Source organism: Mus pahari, chromosome 14, assembly GCF_900095145.1.
Source record: "Mus pahari chromosome 14, PAHARI_EIJ_v1.1, whole genome shotgun sequence".
NCBI classification, from domain to species: Eukaryota; Metazoa; Chordata; class Mammalia; order Rodentia; family Muridae; genus Mus; species Mus pahari.
The window spans coordinates 87286657-87312151 of NC_034603.1; the positions used below are offsets into that span (position 1 = coordinate 87286657).

Below are 25495 nucleotides of genomic sequence, written 5' to 3' on the forward strand. Positions count from 1 at the left end.
GCAAGACTTAATAAGGCTTTCATCTTGGACAACAATCACTGTAAGGTAAGGTCACAGTAAACTGATTAGTCTGTGAGTAACTCTTCAGAAGCACATTAGACGTTATAAGCTCTCCTCATGTGAAGCACAGTTCACTTCCTGACAGGCTCCAGTAAGGATAGACTCAGCAAGGCTGCCCCACTCACCTGGTCTCCACCAGCATCTTCCCGGCCTTGCCGTAGGCGTGGAATGCTAGAGAAAAGGAAAAAGCTCAGTCCAACAGTAACACACACTTTGGTTAAAAAGCTACCAAGAAGGCCGGGCATGGTGACGCACGCCTTTAATCCCTTAATCCCAGCACTCAGGAGGCAGAGGCAGGCGGATTTCTGAGTTCGAGGCCAGCCTGGTCTACAAAGTGAGTTCCAGGACAGCCAGGGCTANGCCAGCCTGGTCTACAAAGTGAGTTCCAGGACAGCCAGGGCTATACAGAGAAACCCTGTCTCGATAAAACCAAAAAAAAAAAAAAAAAAAAAAAAGCTACAGAGAAAAGCTGTGAGCGGCAGTTTGACAAGCATCTGTGTGCTTGAGGTTTCATGGATAAGGAGACACTTTAAACTCTGGTGCCAGACCTTCTTTAGACCTACCATCCCCAAATGAAACAATGCAAGGCAAGAGCAAAGCAAGGAGACACAAGCAAGGGACCTACAAGCCAGGAGACACAGACACAAGCAAGGGACCTACAAGCCAGGAGACACAGACACAAGCAAGGGAGACACAAGCAAGGGTTTCTATAGTTTCTTATGAAATACGAAGGGGGAAAATGGAAGTCAGGACCCTGTAAGGTACTGGATTCTGCCCATGGGAGCTACAAACAGGCCTGCTTGGGACAGTGTGAAAACGGCAGAGCCAGCCCCACTTAGGGACAGGGGAAGAGGGAAAACTTAAGAGGGGTCCAGGAGGTTCAAGCCTCGCCCAGAGCCCAGTATTCGTGCCCTGCTCCACAAGGATGCTGCTGAGGCTTCAAATTTGTCCTCTAATTGTGACTTACAGAAGGAAACTGAATCTTTGCAAGCATGGCACTCTGGGGAAAGGAAGGAACAAGTCCTCTGAGACTTGCCAGTGCCCAGGACAGCCAGGGACAGAGCCCTGATGATGGCTAGCATGCATGACCACAGGAGTGTTCTACCAAGAAAGAGACCTCCATCTTTCCTTCCTGACCCAGAACTATTTATTGCCAGCAGATGCGAATAAAAGCTGACTTCACCGGTCCTCAGAGGACCTTTCCAGTTATCTGGTCTCCACTGCTTCCCCCATGGTCCAGCCAGATGAGAGAGCAAAGGAAGTAAGCTCTGGTCTTCTGGAGCAGCCGCAGACAGTGCATGTGACAGGATGGCCTCAGCCTTGTCACAGCCCCAGCTTCCTGCCTCTTGTTTCCTCTCACTCTGGGCCAGTGGCCCTCTGAGGTTGGATAGCAGGAAACACATACACTGGGTATGAATGAACCAAACAAAATCCTTGTTACTTCTAACTGAGGAAGAGGCACAGTGTTGGCAAAAGGCAGACAGCTGGCACCAGCCTCCGCTTGGCCTGAGAACAGTAAGACTTCAGCCTCCAGGGGTCACTCTGGCCTTTCCCAGACTCAGATGGGAAAGGAACCTAACATACCCCTCAAGTTCATCTAGCAAGAACTAAAACACACTTTAGAACGTTACTCAAGGTCTAGATAGGGAATCTCAAAAAAACTAAAACAATTCCAGAGGTGATGATATCGATAGCTGCCTGCTATGTCACCAAAGGATCCACTCCAAGCCCTGTGTCAGAACACTCAGCATATGACATGGAGGACCAGCCAGCCACTGGTGGTACATGCCTTTAGGTCCCAGTGCTTGGGAGGCAGAGGCAGAGGCAGGCAGATCTCTGGGTTCAAGGCCAGCCTAGTCTACAAAGTGAGTTCTAGGACAGCCAGAGCTGTCCCAGAGGGCGAGACCTCTGGCCCATTCCCTGTCCATTCCCAGTCCTTATTCTCTGACAGGAAAGTGGGTCTCCTGCACACAGAATACTCTGCCCTAGAAGATGCTATAGGAAAATGGAAGGCACCAGCTAGTCAAGAGATCAGCAGGAGGTAGCACTCTCTTCTGCCAGATCTGCTCACCTACCTGAGACCTGAGAAACAGGGCCACAGGACACCAGGTAGAACTGACTCTACCCGCCACCTCTCTGTAACACTCAGCAAGGCAAGAAAGAGGTGCTATTCAAGATAGGGACAGATAGGGACAGAGAGGAGGCCACTGCTCATGACTACCAGGTAGGCACACACAAGGCAGGGAAGGCTTCAGCTGAGTTACTTCTGGAGGAGGTGGAAAGCGGCCCAGCAGCCCCCACTGCTGGAGGAGCACAGGGCAGCAGCACTGGGCAGGTGCTCAGTCAACACTTCCAGCTCCAGGAGGCTCCAACAGCATAGAAACAGGGGTCAGGGACTCCACCTCTTGGTCTTGCTTACCAAACAACATGGCAGGTACACAGGTCACACTGCTCAAGGGCATGCAGGAAGAAGCTGCCATGCCCTGGTGGGCACTACTCTAGGCCTATGAATGGTGAGAGGCACACCAACCACAAGTCATGATGACACAGAACCAACGACATCCACTATTCACTGATGACACCTTGGGTGGATGTCAACAGTCTCTACTGCTATGGAAGGTGGCTTCCTTCCCAGAGCACACACTCCTAGGGTAGGAGAGTCCCAAGAGCCACTGATATGTCTGTGTTACCTTCTCCCCAACTGAGAAACGCCTCCCTCAGATTTCCTGTAGCAAGTCTGTAGGGCATTTCTTTCATTACTGATTGATGTGGGAGGACCCAGCTCACTGTGGGCACTGACATCCTGAGCTGTACAAGCGAGAAAGCTGAGCAAAGCATGAAAAGCAACCTAGAAAGGACACTCCTCCCTGCCTCCATGGTCTCTGCTTTACTCCCTGCCCTGATTCTCCTCAGGGGTGACCTGAGTGTGGCCTGAGTCATAAGATAAAATAACCCTTTCTTCCCCAACTGGACTTGGCCATGGTGCTTTATCACACATGAGAAACCCTAACACGCATTCTGAGATGAAACAAGGTTTAAAGAAGACCATGTTGAGTATGACAAGCTGGGCACGGAAGCAGGAGGTTTATTTAAAAAAAAAAGAAAAAGAAAAAGAAAAAGAAAAAAATTCCAAAATCACTACAGCAAAAACAGGCAAAGCAAACGGGTGCCCAAATTCATCAATAACCCCTACTGTGCTATGACTCTGCACCTTGCAGACATTCATCCGGCAGAGCTGGGGTGGGGGTGGGGGGGAATGGGACAGGTCACTGCCACAGCTGCTGATACGGTTAAGACTTAAATGTGAGGAAAAAGGTCCCCAGTCCTCCATCTAGTGCAAATGGTAAACAGGCTCCTTGTTCGAGATATGACTACCACCCTGGAAACTCTTCGCCTTCTTCCATAGTCTCCAGTAAGGACAAAGGCCATCTGCCCATCTCATCTACAGAGCGCCTGTGCCCATGACCCAACCCAGGACTCACTCTCATCACCCACAGACACAGGCCATCCATCAGGGATGCTGTACCTTGAGGGAAGGAGGGGCTCACCTTCCAAGCACTCTGATGGGCTGTGGTACATACAAAGTACACACTGAGGCCTAGCCCATCAAGAGAACGAAGGACAAGACAGAAAAGCGGGTGTCTGTCCAGCTTCCTAAGAGGGCTCCATACTACCTGTAGGGCCACCATGCCAGGAGGGGCACAGCAGGCCCTCCTCTCTGCTGCTCTGGCCCCACACAGTCAGTCTTCCCACCTTGTAAACAAAGGGAAACTGGCGCTGAGCTGACGGGCCCAGAAGACTGTCTGGGACGGGGACCAGGGAGATCGGAACTCCAAGAAATTGCCTAGACATCTGAAAAGCTCTGGAGACCGGGAAGACTGAGGGCGCAGAAGACTGTCTGGGAGGCCAGGAGATTGTCTGAGAGTCTAGAAGATTCTATGAGGGCCCATACAAGCAAGCTGCCTTGTTTAGGATCAAATGCACAAGACCACTGGCATGTGAAAATCTGTTGTTTGCAATGGTTCCAAAGTTCAGATACAGCTGGAGCCAGGCAGTGGCATTCACAGGTGGTGTCCATCTGACAGCTTCCCTTGTCTTGCACTCTGGACAAACTGGTTTCACTTCTCAGGGACTTTTGAAGAATAACTGACTGGCCAACCAACAACTACTAGATGCCATGACCTCCCCAGCCCAGGGCTCCCACCTTTCAGGACACAGGAGTCCTAGGCTGGAACTTAGGTGACCAACAGCACGAGCACAGATCTTAGGGGGAAAGGACCATACACTGCACCTTGGCTCTACACCACCAAGGGCATCCCCCGAGCGCCTCACTCCCTAGAGTGACTCTAGTAGGGAACATTTCATCTGGTAGGACAGAACTAGGCCATCTCGGTGTGGGTCAGGTCTACCTACTAAGCCTCACTGCCTCAGGTGGCAGTAAAAGACAGAGCACCATTATCACAGAAGAGGAAGAGTGGGAAAGCATCCCTTGGGTTCTGAGACCAAGAATCAATGCAAGGCACTGGTGCCGGCCACAAAGCAGACTAGGAAAAACCCCAATGGTTACGCTGCAGAAGCCCCACGTGCATCTCTAACGTGGGCAAGGCGGAGGCTGGGCACTCACACCTCTGCACATCACTCCAATTCAGTTGTTAAGAATTACTTTATTCTGCATTACTTCATTTGCCCCCAAACTCTGTGCCATTTTCTTCTTTGACAGTGAGAAAAGGGAGGAGAGGCCAGGCGCACTGCAGGTGAGAGTAACACTTCAGCCACACAGGGGCTGCTGGATGAGGAATCCCCAAGAGGCCAGGAATTTTCTTTTCATATTCTCCCACAAGGCTAAGTCCCAAGAGCAGAAGAGTGGCATTCTCACCCCCATGCCAGAGTCCCAGCATAAGCTACACAGCTAAGTCCAAGCCTGCCAGGCAGAGACCCAGGCTTCACATGCTAACACGAGAGGAGAACAAGACAGTGAGGCCCCCTCAGTGTCCTTGAAGCCAAACCACCCAGAGACAACCAGTAAGGGCTCTGTTCAGTCCCTGTGGCTGGCACTGTTTACAAAGACCTAGACAGAACAGAACTGCAACCAACAGTCCCGGGAGAAAGGCCCACCCTTTGGGCAGATGGAACACTGAGTCTCAGACACAAACTGTACTCAAGAGTTTCCTTTGGGGACTTCCAGGAATCTGAAATGTTCCTTTCAGCCACTCCAGGCTTTCAGGAACATGAAGGCATCAGGTATAGGGAGCCAGAGTCAGCAAGTGAGCAAGCAGCTTTGGGCTCGGGGATCCTGCTGGCTTGGAAGGAAAGCGCGCATCTGCACAGGAGGCACAGGGCTCAGTGAGAAAGAGGCTGTGGGTCTATACCCGCCCTCTCCGCTCAGTTCTAAAGCAGGCAATTTGGGATGGGAGTGGGGTTGGGTTTTGAGATAGGGTTTCTCTGTGTAACCCTGGCTGTCCTGGAACTCACTTTGTAGATGAGTCTGGCCTCAATCTCAGGAGATGCACCTCTCTCTCTGACTCCCAAATGCTGGGATTAAAGGTGTGAACCACCAGATTTCCTTATTTCTGAGCAGTGTTATTAACTGTATGCTTTTGAAAATTATTTTATTCAGCACAAAAAGCAGAGGCAAGTAGATCTCTGTGAATTCTAGGCCAGCCTGATATACAGAGCAAGTTCCAGACCAGACTTCACAGTGAAGCTTTGTCTCAAAACAACAACAAACCCACAGTGTGTGTGTGTGTGTGTGTGTGTGTGTGTGTGTGTATGTGTGTCTGTACATATATAAAGTTCTGTTCATTACTGTGTGTGCACATGTGCATGGGTTATTACCTGTCTGTGGGTTCCAGGAACGGAACTCAAGTTGCCAGGCTTGTGCAGTAACTCACTGTATCATTTCACCAGCCCATGTTTTGTTTTCTTGAGATTTCTCCATGTAAACCAAGCTGGCCTCAAATTTGCTATGAAGCCAAGCAGAGGCAGGTCGTGAAATTCTTACCGCCCTGCCATACCCTTCCAAGTGCTGGGGTTACAGGTACACACCACTACACTCAGCTGGCATTAACACTGAAAAAAACACTGCACTCCAAAAAATTTCTTAAGAAGAAATAGAAGAAAAAGAGCTAAACAAGAGGACTGAGCCCCCAGGCCCCCAAGCAAGAGCACCCCACTTCATGGGAAGGGCCTATCAGCTTTGCCAGCACTCTGGAAGCCAGGTCTTACCCAGGCCAGCATAGGTCCTCCTCTTGCTCAGGCTGGCCGACTTCACCAAGAACATGCAAGACTGGTGTGTCATCCAGGAGCAGAAGGCCAGGAGCAGGGCCCCCAGGACAATGCCACACTGCAGGGTGGAGAGAGAAAGACACAGTTACAACACCAGACCTCTGGATCGCCACTTCATACAGCCACAGCACAAGGGGCTCATGCAGGCCCTCCGTCTGTTTCACTGACCGCCATGGGTGACACCTGAAAGTGGTATTTCCCTAAAATAGAAGCAGGATCCTCAAGTCTTGTTTTAAAAGGGCCTTGTAGGTCCTAACTGCTAGGCTATCAACTAGCATCCCACACTCCCTACACGGACCTCACATGCAGCATCTTACCCACCTTCTCAATAGCTCTATGTGGTAAACATAGCCTAGAAGGACTAAGAATGGTGTGCACCTTACTTACAAGTTAAACAGATGTTGGCCATGAGACCCTGCAACTACTCTTAGCTCTTTCTCCATCAGGAATGAAATGCCTATGCACAAACCATTTACAAGTGGGTTTAGCCATAACCCAACAAAAGAAAAAAGTTCAATGGCCTTCAAAGGTGACTAGAAAATCAAGTCTAGTCCATTCATGCAAAGAAGTATTATTAAGGTTCTATGTTGCAACTGCCCCGTGCTGCAGAAAAGGAGAGCCATGAAGACAGCTTACTGCGTGCTGCCAGGCACAGAATGCTTAGGAAGGACTGTAGCTGGGCCAGGCAACAAGGCAAAAGGCTGAGGGAGAGACAGCTGTTGATCACAGAGGGACAGAGGTGACAACAAAGCTCTTCCATGTCCTGACCACAGTAGCCACACACTGTATACATACATCAAAACCCAAAGGACCACACCCGAAAAACAGCTACATTCTGTTACGTATAAACTGTCCCTCAACTACTGTTGAGAATTAAGGCATCAGTGGTTAGCACCAGGCATGATGGTCCTGGAACTAGGAAGACAAAGGCAGGTGCATCTCTGTGGGTTCAAGGCCATCCTGGTCTGGTCTACACAGTCAGTTCCAGGCCAGCCAAGGCTATATAGTAAGAGTGTGTCTCAAAAAAAAAGAGTGTAATGTTTGCCTGGAATTAAAACTTCAGCACTGCAATAAATAAACAAACAAAACAAAATATTAGCACTACTACACCAGAACAGTGTGTTACCGAAAAAGGGAGTTGAGAGGAGGGATACGGGGGCCGCCTGTGCTTTCCATTCAGTTAAAGCTAAAACTGCTCAAAATAAGTAAACAAACAAAGCTTATCGATATAAAAAACAAACCACAACATAACATCAAACGCTCAGCAGAACGGTCCAAAGACCCATGATACCAAACACTGCAGAGGACATGATGCACTTGCACATCTAACACCTGAGCTGGCAGACTCACACACTCACACTCACACACACACCCAGGGCAGGATCTGTGTGTGCCCCAGAGGAACACAGGTCTATCTACAACATAGCATATCAACCACACGTTGATTCCCACACACCATGACCCCCCATCCTTCAAGTCAAACCAGGCCACATCCAACCTCTGGCACAATCGAGCAACAGGTAGTCGTCTTCTGGTGGGTGGGAACAACTGGTAAGTGTGCCAGCATTATGGAATTCCTCAAGTGTACAGTAAGGTACAAATGTTCCTTTACCTCATGAAAATTCATCAAGTATGCAGTTTTCCACACACTAAATAACAATAAAATGTTTCTCCTTTTTAATTGCCAGAATCACTAAACAAACTAACCCTAAACCCAAAGTTGTTTTTTTTTTTTAGCTCCCGCTAAACACTAAGACATTCCCCAATACTCTGCTGGACTCGTGGCTCTGCCCCAAGGTTCCTGGAGGAGATAACAATCTAGTGATAGGAACGGACAGGTTTTCGGCACAGTTTGACTGTTTCTAGTCTCCCTTGCACACTGGTTCCAAGCTCTTCCCAAGCAGATCTTCACCTGGCTCATCTCCTTATGCTCTGGCAGAGGCCTAGCACCGTGCACAGCCAGGTTCCACTGCTCAACCACCTGAGCCCAAACAGCTAACTTCCCAGTCAGCTACGACAGACCCCATCCAATAAAGGGTCAGTCACACTTCACAGACAGGCAGCAAGGATGACAGAGTTCACTTGGAGATTCGAAACCAGCCAACACTCAAGTCCCAGGATGCAGTTCTGTTGACAGACAGTTTCCATGGACACTGGGACACGTAGGCACTCCAAAACTCCCAAAACCATCCCCCAACAACTCAACACTGGGGTTCACAACACAGTTGTCACCCCAGAGGATCTAGCTCTGTCCTTCTGCCTACATCTATTAAGCATATCAAATACCCCACCCGGGAACCCTAGATGTATTCTCAATCAGGATAGGATGTAGAGGATCAAAAAGTCCTTGCTTAAAAAAACTTGTTTTCTATTTTTAGCCTGGGACATAAACCACAAAACACACGAAGTAGTTGTTAGTCTACTATTAAATTATCAACAACCCCTTTTCACTTCCAAATGTCTAACACGGATTAATCTTCCACCTCATGTCCTGGGGGGTCATCAGGTAGGAGAAGTGGTCTTTGCCTTGACATCCCACTGTTTCAATAGCACAGGACAGAAGCACACGTGGCATGGATGAGCGACGGGGAGCCCTGCCGCTCTTTGTTAAGAGAAGTCATTACCCAATTTGACGTTTCCATCTGCTTCCGCAAATCACTGGCAGATTCCACAGAGCCACGTAGAAATGACCATCTTTTCATGTGGCACTCAACACAGAAATAACACCAAACTTTTTTGTATGCCGGCTTTTCCGACTGCGGTGACACATACTGATCAGACCACACGAATGCTTTAAATCACCTCCCGTAAAGGTAGGCTGCCGAAGCCGAGGACCGGCAGGCTTCCGTGCAGTCGGTCGGAGTCAAAAACAGGACGAACAAAACCACGATCGATCCGCTAACGGATCGTTCTCTGTGCCTTTCCGGACAGTGTCAGTGGTCGCGGAGCGCGCAGATCCGGACCGCGACTCGCTTCGAGGACGCTGCTTGGGTCTCTCCCCGGCCCGCCGTGCTCACACCCCCTTCCCACCAGCCGAGCACGGCAAACCGATGTCCCCGCGACCCCAACTCACCTGCTTGAAGCAGAAAGGCATGGTGAGGACGCTGACCCCCACGATGCTGTTCACCACGTTCGTGACCAGCCCCCACTTGGAGGTGGAGGCGGCGGTCATTTTGAGGGTCTAAGGGCCAGGACAGTGCGACCCTAGATAACCCTAAACCTGGAGCAGGGGGCCCGCCGACAGGCGTCGCGAGGTCAGCCTCCAGACCCCGCCAGGCTCCGCAGCCGCCTCACAGCCATGGTTCCAGGTTCCCGCCTCCGCCTCCCGAGAGCGAAGCAGAAACCCGGAAGCGCCGCAGGCAACGCTAGCAACACCTCAGCTCCGCTTCGCTGCCTCCGGCACCCAAACTTCCGCCTTCCGAGCCTACTCTGCCAGGAAGTGACGGTATCAAGGGCGGGATGAGGCCGGACGCCAGCCAACTAGAAGTAGGTGTGTATGCCCGAGAAGGCGTGGCTTGGGTGGCCCCCGAGGCGGAGCTAAGCGTGACTCTAGCCAATAAGAGGTATGTGGGGGAGGGACGCGGGGCGTGGGGCGGGGTCTGAATCAGGGCGGGGCTACAGTCTGGGTTCTGGGTTCCAGGCTTAGTCTAGCGACTGCGGCTTCTAGAAGAGGAGTGACTTGCGGGGGTACAGCCTCTAGCGGAAGAACAGGAGAGAAGGAGAAGGACTACCTTTCGGGTGAGGAGTGGGCTCTTGAGGGTTAATTTTCAGGTCCTTGCCCACAGGGAGGATTTTGGGTCACGATTGGAGGACCTGTCTAGACTGAATGCCAACTTATTGGGGCAAAATTAGCACTTAAGTTTTACAGATAAATCATCGGGACACCGGGAGGTTCAGAGACTCAGAAAAGTCACAACAGCCTGTAGGAGGGAGCATGCAGATGTGTCTGTTTGGTACCCAAAGTGGGTGAAAATAGTCTACTGCCCTAGTATGAAAGAAAAGCAAAGGAAAGGTAAAAAGGAGAGATGAGGGAATCTAGGATTTCAAGAGATGGTGGCTTCTGTACTGGAAGGACTAATGCGAATTCTTCCTGGAGTAACGGACATTAAGGAGACTAGAGAAGAGAGACCGCTCCGACACCTAAGTGGATTACTGGCACCTGGCCCTGTCCTTAGTGGTGGTGTCTGTGGTGAAAGGCCTAGGGACCTGAGGTCCAAGAAAGTCCCCACAATGATTCCAGGAGGCCAGAGCTGCGCATGCAAGGAGGAACTTCAAGCTGCCTAAAGAGGCTCTCCTAGAAAACAATTTGAGGCCCATGCAAGATCTTAGACAACAGACAAAATCTTCCAGCATCAGGCAGAGCAGCATCTAGAGGTGAGAGAGAGAGAGAAAGAGAGGTGGGGGAGGGAGGGAGGGAGAGAGAGAGAGAGAGAGAGAGAGAGAGAAAGACCAGAAAAGCTAGGTTAAAGAGCAATAAGCCATTAATCCCAGCACTCAGAAGGCAGAGACAAGCAGCTCCCTTGAGTTTGAGGCCAGCCTGGTCTACATAAGTGAGTTCCAGGACAGCCAGAGCTACGTGGAGAAACCCTGTCTCGAACCAAAAAAGAGTAATTGAATGCAAAGCCAAAACAGAGTTGGAGAGATGGCTCAGTGGTTAAGAGTACTGACTGTTCTTCCAGAGGTCCTGAGTTCAATTCCCTACAACCACATGATGTGAGATCCAATGCCGCCGCCTTCTTCTTCTTCTTCTTCTTCTTCTTCTTCTTCTTCTTCTTCTTCTTCTTCTTCTTCTTCTTCTTCTTCTTCTTTTTGGTTTTTCGAGACAGGGTTTCTCTGTATAGCCCTGGCTGTCCTGGAACTCAGAAATCCGCCTGCCTCTGCCTCCCGAGTGCTGGGATTAAAGGCATGTGCCACCACGCCCGGCCCAATGCCCTCTTCTGATGTGTCTGAAGACAGCAACGGTGTACTCATATACATTAAATAAATAAATCTTTAAAAAGAAAAAGCCAAAATAATAAGTGTCTATCATTTGTAAGTGAAGTCACCGTCCACAATCTATATGACCTGTTTCTGTGTTTGTTTCTGTGTTTCCATATTCATGTAACTGACATTCAGCCCTAAGAAGGGGTTGCTCGGGGCTGGAGAGATACACTAACTGCTCTTCCAGAGGTCCTGAGTTCAATTCCCAGCAACCACATGGTGACTCACAACCATCTGTAATGAGATCTGACGCCCTCTTCTGGTGGTCTAGAGACAGCTACAGTGTACTTATGTATAATAATATATAATAATAAATAAATCTTTGGGGTGGAATGAGCAGGGCTGGAGAGAGAAGAAAAAGAGTGTCTGAAGACAACTACTGTGTACTTAGAGAAAAAGAAGAAGAAGCAGGTAACTTTTCAGTTCATCATGGGATTGGGAACACAGACATAAACATAATGATAGAAAGCCGTCTTACACTTTGGGAGCAGGGCAGAACCTAGGCAGAAGTGGAGCAACAGGTCGGAAGGAGCCTGGATGTCTAGAAGCCATCACAATCACAAAGGAGGCCCACTCTGCCAGCCCTCTCCACTCTCTCCCAGTTGCTCCATACAGTAGAGACAATCTGATTTAACTATCGGTTGTATTCCGTTTCGTGAGCTAAGCTCTAGGCTTACTAATTCATTGTATATGAATAGGGAGAGCATTTTTGCATCTTTAACTGTCACAGCTTTCTCACACAACCTTATTTACAAAATTCACCATCATCTTGAATATGTGCTATGAGTCATTCGTTCTTACTGCTGACATCCCATAATGCACACATACCCTTTCTTCTGCTCAGGGCACCTGAGTTGTTTCCAGTTATTTTCCACTGAAAGGAATGATTCGGGCTACGATGTGGCTCAATTGGTAGAGTACCTGCCTAGTATGCAAAAAGTCCTGGGTTCCAGCTGTGTAAACTGGGTGTGGTAGTATATACCTATGGTTCCCAAATTGAGGCAGAAGGATCAGAAGTTCAAGGTCATCCTCAGGTATATAGTGAGTTCAAAGTCAGCCTGGGCCAAAGGAGATGCTGGCTTTAAAAAAAAAAAAAAAAAAAAAAGTGTTACAATGAGCACTGTTACAATGAGCACTAATAGTTTTTCTTTTTTTAAGATTCATTTAATTTTGCATATATGAGTACACTGTAGCTGTCTTCAGACACATCAGAAGAGGGCATCGGATTCCATTACAGATGGTTGTGAGTCACCATGTGGTTGCTGGGAATTGAACTCAGGACCTCTGGAAGAGCAATCAGTGTTCTTAACCTCTGAGCCATCTCTCCAGCCTGAACACTAATTGTTATGCTTGTCTCCTGAATGTGTGGATGTTAGAGTTCATCTCAGGCAAACACCTAGAAGTAGAATTGTAGATTCAAGTGTATGTACCTCAAACCTCACTTGGTCTTGGCCACGTACTCTTCAAAGTCACTAGAAGGCTCCGCTTCAGACTGACATCAAAGGTGGTCACACTTCTGTTAGGAGTCACGTGGTTGCTGCACCCCTCCTTCAGTAGTTCAGGGACAGGGCACTTGCCTTGCATGCACCAGGTCCTGGGTTTGATCCCAAAGCTGCAATAGTTCAACATTAAAATGGACTGCCTTTGCAATGGCCTCCTTGGAAGTCATGTGCCTCTCAGACTTCATAGTCTCTGTCACAACTCTTCAGATTTGCCATTGTAGCTCAAACACTGCCATCAACAACAAATAAACAAGTGGGGGTGTGTTCCAATAAAGCTTTATTTATTAAAGACACGAACTTGCCCAATTTGGCCTAAGGGCTATAGGCTATGGGTGCCCTGCTCTATATGGTTCCCAACATCTGTTATCATCAGTTTGGCCAATTTAATGAATCAAACCATATCACTGTGCTTTGAATTTCTTCTTCCTAATCATGAATGAGGTTAATCATCTAATCATATTTTACCATCTATTGTACTATGGTGAAATGCTTTTTTTTTTCTTTTTAACAATTTGTTCTTTGGACTTTTGAGCTCTCTTCGTGTGCTTGACAACTAACCCTATGGCCCTCCTTTCGGGTTTGTCTGCTGTCTTCCAACATCACATTAGGTTTTCACTGTGGCTATAACAAACAATCACAAATCCAGCAACTGAGGAGCTGGGGAGATGGTTCCATGGATAGAGATGGATAGAGAGCTTGCTGCAGTGGTAAGAGATCCAAGTTAGGATCCCTAGACCTCCTTGCAATCCCAGCCTTCTGGTGGTGGATCCCCAGAGCAAGACAGCTAGATAGACGAGCCAGACCAACAAACTCTGGTGCAAGTAAGAAACTATGATTCACTGTAAAAGGGGAAGAGTGACCATGAAAGTTGTATGGTATTAACCACTGGCTTCACACACACGTGTGCACACCCCACACACACAAGTGTGTCCACAGCATGTGACTGAATACACACACACACACACACACACACACACACATTCAGCAACTGGATAAAATCAAGGTGTCTTCATTCTCTCAGAAGCTCAGGGACCGTCTTAGTTAGGGTTTACTGCTGTGAACAGACACTGTGACCAAGGCAACTCTTATAAAGACAACATTTAATTGAGGCTGGCTTACAGGTTCAGAGATTCACTTCATTATTACCAAGGTGGGAACACGGCAGCATCCAGACAGGCATGGTGCAGAAGGAGTTGAGAGTTCCACATCTTATTCTGTTTTTTGTTTTTTGTTTGTTTGTTTTTTTTTTTTTCTTTTTCGAGACAGGGTTTCTCTGCCACATCTTATTCTGAAGGCTGTTAGCAGAATACTGGCTTTTAGTCATCTAGGATGAGGGTCTTAAAGCCCACACCCACAGTGACACATCTACTCCAACAAGGCCACACTTACTACAACAGGGCCACACCTTCTAACAGTGCCATTCCCTGGGTCTAGCATGTACAAACCATCATGGGGAAGTCTGGTTGCTGCTCTTCTGGCTGTTGGCAGAGCTTGGTTCCTTAGGGTTCCCAAGCCCGTTTTCTTGCTGGCTCAGGGATCCCTACCCCCATCTTCCAAGTTACCAACAAAGGGAAAGAGACAATGAAGACTTTTACGTGGCATCTTTGGCAGGCCTGGGACAGTTCTTTGATTTCAGGGCCTCTTGCAATCAATCATCAGCTAAATAAGAGAATCTGCCTCCAGGATCAACCCCCTCAAATATACACGTCAAGGCTCTATGGGCATGTTCTCCCAGGCTCTGGCAACTAAAGGGTGCATGTTTTCCAGGGGCTTTTATCTGCGATCACAATTTCTGAGATTTCTTCATATGATTTGGGTTGTGTCCTTTTCAAAGAGGGTTACTGTGTTTTATTGACCTGCTCCTTGTCCACGGGACCCATCCCAAGTTCCCTACCATCTAATCTGTAAGGGCCTACTATTGATAAGGAGCCGCCATCTTTACCTCCTCTTTCTGTGTATTGTTTGTCCCTCCAGATTCACACACTGAAGTCTTGGTTATCTCAGAATAAGACCTTCTATGGAACTTGGTTCTTTGAAGATGTCACTTATTAGCATGAGGCCACAAGGTCATTCTGAATTAACGTGTTCTCTACCTGCTGTGGACTGGTGTCATTAAAACAAGAGGCAAGCATGAGGAGTGGAACTCAATCCCCAGTAACATTGGGAAAATGCTATTGGAATAGGGAGGCACATGCTTCCAATCCCAGCAGTGAAGAGGCAGAGAGACAAAGCAGCCTGGGGCTTGCTGGCCAGACAGCCTGGCAGAATCAGTGAGTCACATATTCAGTGAGAGGCCCTATCTCAAAAAGCAAGGTGGGGGGATGGAGAAATGGCTCAGGGATTAAGAGTTCTGGCAAGCTGGGTGGTGGTGGGGTGGCTCACACCTTTAATCCCAGCACTTGGGAGGCAGAGGCAGGTGGATTTCTGAGTCCCAGGCCAGCCTGGTCTACAAAGTGAGTTCCAGGACAACCAGGACTACACAGAGAAACTCTGTCTCGAAAAACCAAACAAAAAACAAAAAAACAAAAGAGTTCTGGCCACTCTTCCAGAGGACACAGGTTCAATTCCCAATACGCACTTGACAGCTAACAACCATCTGTAACAGCAGTTCTAAGGGGTCCAACACCCTCTGGCCTCTACAGACACTGCAAACACTGTGCACAGACATATGCAGGCGAAACACCCAGAAACATAAAGTGTAAATTATTTTATTTTTTAAAAAGGTGGATGGCTCCCGAGGAATGACAGTTAAAGATTTATTTATTTATTTTTATTTATATGAGTAGACTGTAGCTGTCTTTAGACAGACATCAGAAGAGTGCTTTGGATCCCATTACAGATGGTTGTGAGCCACCATGTGGTTGCTGGGAATTGAACTCAGGACCTCTGGAAGAACAGTCAGTGCTCTTAACCATTGAGCCATCTCTCCAACCTGAGGAATGACACTTAAAGTTGACCTCTGATCTCCACACATGTATGCCCACACACTCACACCCCGTAACACACCCACATGCACTAAATCAATTAATAAAATAAATAAATGATAAAATAGGGACTGGGTAAATGTCTTAGCAGGTAAGAGTGTTTGTTTCCTAAGATGAGGACTCAAGATCAAATACCCAGTACACATAAAAAGCCGAACACAGCTACGCGTGCGTTTGCCTTGGGTGCCAACCCGCATGGCTGCACGTGCCTCTCACACCCTCTGCACCTGTCACAGCATTCACAGTCAGTCCTGTTTAGTCACCTGACCACCATGGTCATCCCTCCTGCCCCTTCATAGATTTCCTGTGCATTCACCCCTTCCCAACTTGGCTTTATCCTCAACTATCAAAGCCTTAACCTCAAAGCCAGTTGACACCGGAGCCAAGTTCACAACAGCCACACAGTCTTCCAGAGAGACCCATGCAGAGCAAGAGACAAGCATGAGGCCTGGGGCCTCAAGACTGGGAGAGACCAGACCTTCTTGCCAGATTCTGAGGAGGATGTTGTCTTTGGACCATGGCGTCTCAGAAAGGAATGAGCCCACCAGTCCAGGCTCTCACTGAGCAGCCCAAGAACACAGGGGCAAGACGATCGCCTCAGAGAAGGCTCTTCCCAGCAGGCGGTGGTGGTGCACACCTTTAACTCCAGTACTCAGGAGGGAGATGCAACTAGATTTCTGTGAGTTCTAGACTAGCCTGGTCTACAAAACGAGTTCCAGAAAACCAGGGCTACACAGAGAAACCCTGTCATGAAAGACCAAGAAGAAGAGGAGGAGGAGGAAGAGGAGGAAGGGGAGGAAGGGGAAGGTGAAGGGAAGGGAGGAAGCAAGGAAGGAAGGAAGGAAGGAAGGAAGGAAGGAAGGAAGGAAGGAAGGAAGGGAGGGAGGGAGGGAGGGAGGGAGGAAGGAAGGAAGGAAGAAAAGGGTCTTTCCAGGAGGAGAAAGACAGATGTTGTCTGCAGGGAACCCAGTGAATGCGCCACTGACTAGCTGGAAGAGTGTGAGGGCAGTCAGGCAGCACAGCCATGTTCTCACAACCAGGACCTGACCCAGACAACCGGAAAGGCGGGTGGTTTTTGTGAAAACTCCTCCTCTCTGCTGCCTGGAGAGCAGGGGAAACGTTTCAAGTTCTCACAGCCTTTGTGGAATCATCCGTGACTTCAGCGCCAATCAGGAAATCATGGCAAGTTCATCTTCAGAATCCATGACCACTTCCTGTGACACTGCCTCTCTGTCTGGGTTCTCATTGCTATCATATACACTTGATCTCAGATAACTCCACAGAGGGCCATGCACGTACTGAGGGCCATGCATGCGGCTCTCGGGGAGCAAGGAAGCTTTAGGAGGTGCAGCCTAACCTAAGGAAGTTAGGTCACGGTGGGTCTGCCCTCAAAAGGGAAGAGCCCTTTGTCTCACCGCTTATCTCCTTGATTCCCCATGTGAGTCTGAGTAGGTCTCCTCTACCAGGACCCCTCCCCCACCATGATTGACTTTACCCCTTAGGGCCAAAGCAACAAAGCACAGTGACCATGGACCGGTCCTCTGATGCCAGGAGCCAAAGAGAACTCCCCTTCTAGGTCTATAACTCACATGCGTTGCACAGCAGTGGGACACTGACCAGCCCAGACCCCTCTCCAGGGACGCTTCTCTACATGTGGTCCTCACCTCTCTGGGTCCCCTCTGCTCGCCACACAGAAGCCAGCATCATTTCCATCCATCCATACTGTCCCCTCACTAGGACCCTGCAGGTGTCCTGCACAGTGCGTAGTCCACCCCAAGCTGTCCGTAGCATCCTCCCTCCCTTAGCCCACCTCCACCTCAGTTGTGTTTGTGGGTCCTTCCTGAGGGTTAGGAAGGTGCTCAAGTCCATACAGGTCACTGTGACCCTAAAGCTCCCTTCCCTGTAGCAATCAATACAGAACGTCTGACCTTCTGTGAGCCCAGCAGATTTCCGGTAACTTCTGGCTACTGCCGTGTGTGGAGTCTCGCACTGTGTCCCGTGCCTTAGGAAGAAGGGTACAGACTGAACACACCTTCAACCACTCAGACCTTCATCCCGCTGGCCCAGAGCAAAGCCTCAGTAGGGCCTTAGGGCCCGCTTTGTACGTCTCCACAAGAAGTAGGAACACCCTCTCCTAGCATGGTCTCGAGGTGCAAGCCCTTGCCAGTCTCAGAGAGAGGGAGGTCACAGGGATGCTGTGTCCCAGCAGGTGCAGGAATTTTTCTAAGTGGGGCCTGAGCTTGAGTGGCCCACCCCCCCTACCCAGAAGCCTGACGAGTGTGACCTTTGCAAATGTCCCCAGCTCAGACAAAGGCTGCAGATTATAATCTTGGCCACCAGGAGGAAATGTCCCCTGAACCTTCCATTATTAGTCTGTAATTACTGGAAGCCATGGAGAATCCGACAAGGTGGAAAACCTGCTTTCATCTACATTTTTTTTTTCTCTCCTTTTCTTACAACTCCAGATGAGAGAAAGAGGCGGGCTTGGTCTCGGTGTAGCGAGCCTTTCTGTCTGCTCCTCCTACATAGCAATATAGTGGGGCACGCACACACAGGCTGCCCCAGAGATCCTTGCCAACTTATCCTGAGCAGGGGTGCCATGGCAGCCTCCCTCGCCACCAAATCCATATGCCGTGTATCTTGTTTAGACAAGAGGCAGAGCCTCAGAGGCAGAGGGACAGAGGGGACAGAGTATAAGCACACCCTCCTCCTGACACCTTCAGCAAAGGACAGGCCTGGCCCAGAAACACAGCCTCCATCCAGCACAGGCCTCAGTCTTCCCATACTAGGGCCGCAAGCTGGGGACGGCTGGGGCACCTTAGCTCAGCCTCAGCCTAGGACCTTTCTGAGTCACCAGGCCTAACGTCCAGCTCTCCATGCACCCACCCCAGGGACCCTGCGACCCAGGGGTGCCAGGGAAGAAGCATCACAAGACTCAGAACTGAGATGCCCTACTCTTCAAACTGCGTCACAGACGGTGACTTGGGACAGAGGGCAGAGGGACCACATTGGATCCACTCACCCGCCATCCCCAGGAGTGCCAGGAGAGGGAGCCCCCAAAGGTTCTGGCCATGCATGGAAGCAGGGATACTGCATTGTAGAAGGGACAGGGTACAGATGACCAGTGAGTGCCCTCCAGGCCTGGCCCAGGGATGGGGTACCAATGACCCAAGTCTTTCACACCTTGTTCAGGGATGGGATACCAATGACCAGTGTCCCCTGTGCCTTTCTAGGGAATGGGGTAACAATGCCCTCCAGGCCTTGCTCAGGGCTTCCAGAAGTGTGGGTAGGCAGGACCTGGGGTCCTTCCTTCTCCCCCACCCCCACCCCCAGGGCACCTAGGATGCAACTTAAGAAGGGCTTTGCATGTGCTAGACACCTACTTTTACACTGAGCTCTATTCCAGACCTCGAGAGACCCGCTGTACTCAGTTTTGGCTTGTCCCATCAACAGACCAAAGAGCAGAGGGTTCCCCTGTACAAAATTGTGCCGCAGTCAGGACTCATCTAGAACACAGGAGTCCTATAGCTCCAGGGAAGGGACGACTTTCTGGTACAGGGTAACTGGACCCCAGACGAGTCCCACCCTATGAGAGACTCCTGAATGCTTGCTGGATCCCCTGTGGTGTCAACCCCCAGGCCTCTTCCAGGTGCTCCTTCTCTTGGTTAGGCTGAGACATTGGGGTACAAGGATCAAGCAGACACAGCTGAGAGTCCTGGGGCACAGTTGGGTTGTATCCAGGTCCCCATGCAGCAGCTGCAACCCCAAGCTCCCTGCACCTCCCCAGTGCTCCAGCTGTACCGTGGCCCCAGGGAGGTTATGCTGGAATGCAGCAGGCCCAGGCCCAGCTCCCCAGCCTCCCCAGCTATGCCACGGACCATGCAGATAGAGCTGGGGTGAAAGTCCCTACAGGAAAGCAGTGGTAGAGGCCGCAGCACACAGGGCTCCGGTAGGCTTGCATTGAGGACAGGGCTGGCGAGGGCAGAGGCAGGTAGCCTGCATGGAGGCAGAGCCTGGGCATGGAGAGAAGGCTTGGGGCAGGGTGATCCATGGGCAGGGGGCTTAGGAGAGGCCATGTCTAAGCCAGGAGAGTATTTATGCCAGGCCTGGCCTAACTCCTGTTCCATCTGTACTGTCTAGTAGACATGGAAAGCCTGCCAGCCAGCAAAGGTCTGGGTCAAACCTGGGTCCTAGCTGCAGGGGAATGACCAAATGACCATAGTATCTTAGCTTGCTTGCTTGCTGGTCACCAGAGACTCCATAGCAACAGGGATTCTCACAGCTAAGGATTATAGTGGTCCCTGACCGTCCAAGGCAGAACCCAGTGTCCCACAGTGTGGTCTCCAGACAGACAGTATGTTTTACCTGCATTCTCAACCTTGCAGGGCAGGGAACTAACCTTCCTTCCTGATATGCCCCCCACCCCAGGGTTATAATACATTTGACTGGAGAGCAGGGATTGATGGGTCATGGACCCCTGAGCATAGGGGTTCCCAGGAGAACCCCAGGCCCCAGGGAGATGTGCTAGGGGTGTCACCTCACCTACCTGGGAATGATAGTGTCAAATTGGGCATTGTGTTCAAGCCTATAATCCTAGCAGCACTAGGGAAGTGGGGGCCAGGGGAATTAAAAGTTCAAGGCCAGGGGCTGCAGAGAGGGCTCAACAGTTAAGAGCACTGACTACTCTTCCAGAGGTCCTGAAGTCAATTCCCAGCAACCACATGGTGGCTCACAACCATCTGTAATGAGATCCAAGGTATTCATCTGATGTGTGTCTGAAGACAACTACAGTGTACTTATATACATAAAATAAATAAATAAATCTTAAAAAAAAAAAAAAAAAACCAAGGCCAGCTTTGGCCACATGAGACTGTTTATTTTGTTTCTTTCCTTCTTTCCTTCCTTCCTTTCTTCCTTCCTTCCTCCCTCCCTCCCTTCCTCCTTCCCATCCTTCCTTTTTTCTTTTTAGTTTTGGGGTTTGGTTTGGTTTTGTTTCGAGATTGGGTCTCACAATGTAGCTTTGGCTGTCCTAGATTCATTGTGTTCACCAAACTGACCTCCAATTCACAAAGATCCGCCTGCCTCTGCCTCTCTGCCTCTCTGCCTCTCTGCCTCTGCCTCCCAGGTGCTGGAATTAAATGGGTGTACTACTACACCTGTTTTTGTTTATTATTTATTTGTTTGTGTTCTCTTAAATAGTATGATCCCAGTCAGCACCCCGGTATATGACAAGCCACAGGAGCTGCTAGGGCAGAAACAAGAGCTCTTTCCCCACATTCTAGAATTCTTGAGAAAAATTAGGGCACCAGCTGGCAAAGGGGCGCTGAGCAAGGGCTTCACAGAGCCAGGCTGGTTTCCCTCCCGGTATCTACCTAATAGCTTTCTAAGTGTGTTCTGTGCCACTTCATAAGATATCAGATCCAGACTGGAAAGATGGCTCAGTGGTTAAGCAAGAGCACGCGCTGCTCTTGAGGGCTGGGTTTCAGTTCCTGGAACCCAATCAGGTTGTTCACAGCTGCCTTTAACGCTACTTGCAGGAGCTATGATGCCCTCTTCTGGCTGCCATGGGTCACATAATACACTTAGGTGCACATTTCAATTGTATGTATGTATGTATGTATGTATGTATGTATGTATGTATGCACTTAAAGAAATCAAAGGAGCCGGGCAGTTGTGGCTCACACCTTTAATCCCAGCACTTGGGAGGTAGAGGCGGGCGGATCTCTGAGGTCAGGTTGATCTACAAAGCAAGTGCCAGGACCACCAAGACTACACAGAGAAACCCTGTCTCCAAAAGCCAAGAGAAATAAAAGAAACCAGAGCTTCCAACCAAGGATTCCTTCTTCTCAGGAATATCTGGGAAAGAAGTGACTGAAGGCCTCCGCAGGTTACAGAGGGAGGCGAGCAAGGGTCCACCCATCACACGAGGCAGGGGCCCGTATAGCAGAGTACACGAACTCTGAGTTCAAGCACGAGAAGCACCTTGTACCATTTCTTTCATCAATACTCCTAGAAAGGCGAGGCTGAGGGGGCACTCCTAGGCCCTGTCCCTGTCTCTGCACGTGACCATGACATAAAGCCAGGTACTGCCAAGAAAAAAACACCCCCTGGCAAACACATACTTCAAAGCAGAATGCAGTAGGATAATATGTCTATAACCCCAGCATTTAGGAGGCAGAGACAAGAGGGTCCATGAGAGTTCAAGGCCAGGCTGGGTTACAGAGCAAAACCCTGACTGGAAAAAAAAAAAAAAAGTTTTAAGAAAAGAAAACAAAAAACAAAAAAACAAAAAACGCCGCAAGGGTCACCGCGGACACTTACCACGTTCCCATCTCAGAGGTGACCTCTGCACGCAGCAGTCAGTGCTTTTCCCTGGAAGGAGCCAAGGCAGGAATTCCCTCTGGATAAGAGCCCTCAGTCTTCCACAGGGTGGGGCAGGACTGAGAGTTTGTGAACAAAGACCAGGTGAGGACATAAATCAGCTGCCCTATCACATTTCCTGCCCTGAAAGCCCCTGTAAAACACAGGAGAAAATTGACCTGTCAGGGGGATAGATGGGGCAGCGTCAGCCCTACCTCCAGGGCGGCTGCCCGTCACCCTGGGGTCCCACCTGCCCTGTGTGCCCTCACGCTGAGCAGACTGCAACTGCCCAGCAGCACTGTGGAGAAGAGGCACCGTCTAGGCAGCCCCGGGGGGCTTGGCTCCCTACCCTCACCCCTCCACCCACCCCAGGCAGACAGGCCCAGCTGCTGAGCCTGTAAGCTATAAACCGGATGGAGACCAGGCTTGGTGTCAGGAGACAGCTCGAGTGCCTTTTAAAAATTGTAATCTCTTTTTATTTCCCCCACTCTCCCCTCCCTCCTCCCTCCAGACCATAACCTCCGGTCACTCCTTCCCTCTTCCTGTGCTGCTGGAGGTGACCTTGGTGCCCAGACCTCGGTGTGAGGCCGCTAGAGCCGGCAAGGACGCCCTTCTCACCTTGAGTATCCCTGTCGGGAGCACAGTGTGGGAGAAGGAGGCAGGCTGTGGTGTGGCAAGAAACTGCCCTCCCCAAGGTGACCCACCACCTGCAGCTGCCCAGCGCAAGCGCCTAGAATCCTAGGCTGCAGCTCTGAGGCTCTAGGGAAATGACAGCGCCCTTCTGCAACCCACTCCTCTGGGTAATGGAGGCTGACACCACCGGACTCCAGGAGCTCAACAGGGCTGTGCCTGACCTCTTGCAACTTGCTTCCAGTGCAACCCAGCTGTATGCCGTCAGCCCATTTTATGGTAGAGGAAAAAAACAGCCAGACGGCTCTGGAAGTTGCCCCACGGTTAGCTAGTGAACAGTCAGGCTGGGTTAAGATCTTGTCTGTCTGTGTCCCTGAGGAACTCCTGGGATCTCAGTGCTCCCAGCTATGATGTCCAGATGATCCCTCAGGCCACTGGGCCACAGCCACAGTGTCCCCAAGGCCTGAGGATCACCACTTCTCACAGAGGGGACAGGTAAGCTTTGCCTATGGTGACAAAAGCCAAGAGCAAGGGACAGAGGAACCTTCACCTAGCAGCATGACCCTCATGACCTGGGATCAGGCAGAAGACACTATATGGGGACTCGTCTGAGAAAGATGCAGGTTTGAAACAAAGCCCCCAGACTCTGGAGGCCAGTTTACCAGGGGAGGGGGGAATCATGGGAGCTCACGGCTTCCACACAGGTCTGGGTGGCCAAAGCAACAGAACATGGAGGTCATGTGTCTAGGGATAGGGTTAGACAGAGCTGAAGATCTAACAATAGAGGACTGGAACCAGGGCAGAGCCAAGAGGGGAAGCCAGAGATCCTGTCTGGCCGTGCCAGCCCAGTTGCCCTCCCAGACACAGAATTCACTACACAAACCTGGTCAGGGCTCCCTTGCAGGGTTACAGTGATTCTCCTGGAGTCCAGAAGACGGCTTCCCAGACCTCCTTTCATCCTGTCTCCTGAACCCTGCATGTCTGATGTGGAGGGCTCTGGAACTACCTGGGACCTAGAGCCCGGGGTATAGGGTATTGAAGGTTATCTTCCAGTCTTCCGGGAGAATAACACCAGAGATTGTACAGCCTCCACCCTGGGAGCTGAGGTGTGTTCCTCTCAGGGCTCAGCTGGACCAGAGTTCCCATCAGATTTGAGCGAGTGCTTTCTGGGGACCAAGCACACCACTGCTCATTCCCGCATCCCTCAGCCAAGAGTAAGCAGGCGCCTCCAAACACAGGCTTCCGCAGCAGCAGCTGCTCTGAGGTCTGAGCCGCCCGCGCAGCCACAGGTTCCCAGCTTCCCCAGGCTGAGGNCTTNNGATCCTAGAACAGCCCAAATCTCCTGGCTTCCCAGCCTCTGCCTCCCCCATCTTCCTGGAAGCTGGCCTTTCAAGCCCTCTCTCCTCACCTAGCCCCTGCTGTGGTACCTATTCTCCCTCAGAACCCTTCCCCAGGGCTACCACGGCCACACCCTACCTGAAGTGAGGGCTACTTCAAGCAGCTTAGTTGTCCCTACACCTCAGCCAGTGACTGCACCTATACAAGTGCGCACATACACACACACACACACACACACACACATGCATGCACCTGCCCCCATTGACTTCTGGCCTTAGGCTCTCAGATATAGGCTGAGGGTTTGTGGGGACTTGCCCTGCAGCTACATGTGCTCAGTGAGAACAGGGCATTTGTGGAGGCCTTGAGCTAGGAAGCCCATGTGTTTATCCCACGGGACAGTTCCTTGGGGTTCAGAGGAGAGGGGAGCCTTTGCTTATCTTCCTCCCCCGTTTCTGTTCTTGCCTCTGGACAATGGAACCTCGGAGGACTGGCCTGTATGGCCCACTCTGATCAGATCCTCTCTTTCAGGAAATGCGTGGGTCTTCTCGCTGCCTCCCTGGAAGAGAACCAAAGGCAGATGTGGGTTGATTTTTCTCCCTCTCCTGTGTAATTTAACCTTTTAACCTTCCAGCATCCTCACAATCCCTGTGCTCTGAAGGAAGCCTGGCTTGTGCCACAGGGTCATCCTAACTCATTACCCAAGCCTTGCTTCCTCTGTTTATCTCCTTGAGCTAGGCATACTGGTCCCTGCCCTTCTATCTAGCCAGCTTCACCCCCTTTTCTACCACCTTATTCTATTCTTTCCCCACCCCCCCACCCCACTTCCCTCCTCCCCTCCTTTTCCTCAGCTGCATCTGAACTCCAGGATGTTAAGCACTGGGTCCCCCGTGGTGCAGGAGTAGACTTATGTAGGGCAGCTTTGGCTCATGGGGCCACCTGACACGGAAAGCAGGTTTCAGCCACCAGGCCCGAGGCCAGCATGCTATAAGAAATGGTATCCACGGGCAGACACTGGGATGTGGGGCCCGCCCAGCCCATCCAAGAAAACCCAAGGGTGACTGGACTTGAACAAACAAGTCAGGCCAAGGTCACTTGGGACTTTCTATGTTCCAGGGTGTCCTTGGTCTGCCTAGGACTGTAACTCAAACAGGCATGGCACATAGCCCTGTTTGGGTCCAAATTTTGTTGTGTGTCTTTCTCTTTTCAATTTCCATGTCTCAAAATTTTTAAGCTTTCTAACTAATAGAGCAAAAGAAAACTCAGGAGGCCCGTAAGGTTAGGGGCTCATGTGGGCTGTTGTTTCAGGTTAGGGGCTGGGGGGGGGGGCTTCAATGCAGGGGAAGGTAAGGAGGCCAT

At 50.4% G+C, this 25495-nt stretch overlaps 1 protein-coding gene across 8 annotated transcripts in view; it reads right to left on the reverse strand.

Annotated features, from left to right (window-relative positions):
• Slc38a10 (solute carrier family 38 member 10) overlaps positions 1–22612 on the reverse strand; it is a 58476-nt gene extending 35864 nt beyond the window's left edge. For 6 of the 8 annotated variants that reach the window (XM_029545792.1, XM_021211922.1, XM_021211920.1 and 3 more), the window contains exons 1-3: positions 9419–9789; positions 6286–6403; positions 186–231 (exon numbers count right to left, since the gene is read on the reverse strand). In XM_029545792.1, coding sequence (XP_029401652.1) covers positions 186–231; positions 6286–6403; positions 9419–9517 — 263 coding nt within the window. In that variant the 5' untranslated portion in view covers positions 9518–9789. Of the gene's footprint in view, positions 1–185; positions 232–6285; positions 6404–9418; positions 9790–22132; positions 22350–22538 lie in introns of those variants that run through there. The other 2 variants (XM_029545794.1, XM_029545796.1) reach the window with 2 other exon arrangements.
• Positions 22613–25495: the final 2883 nt, after the last annotated feature.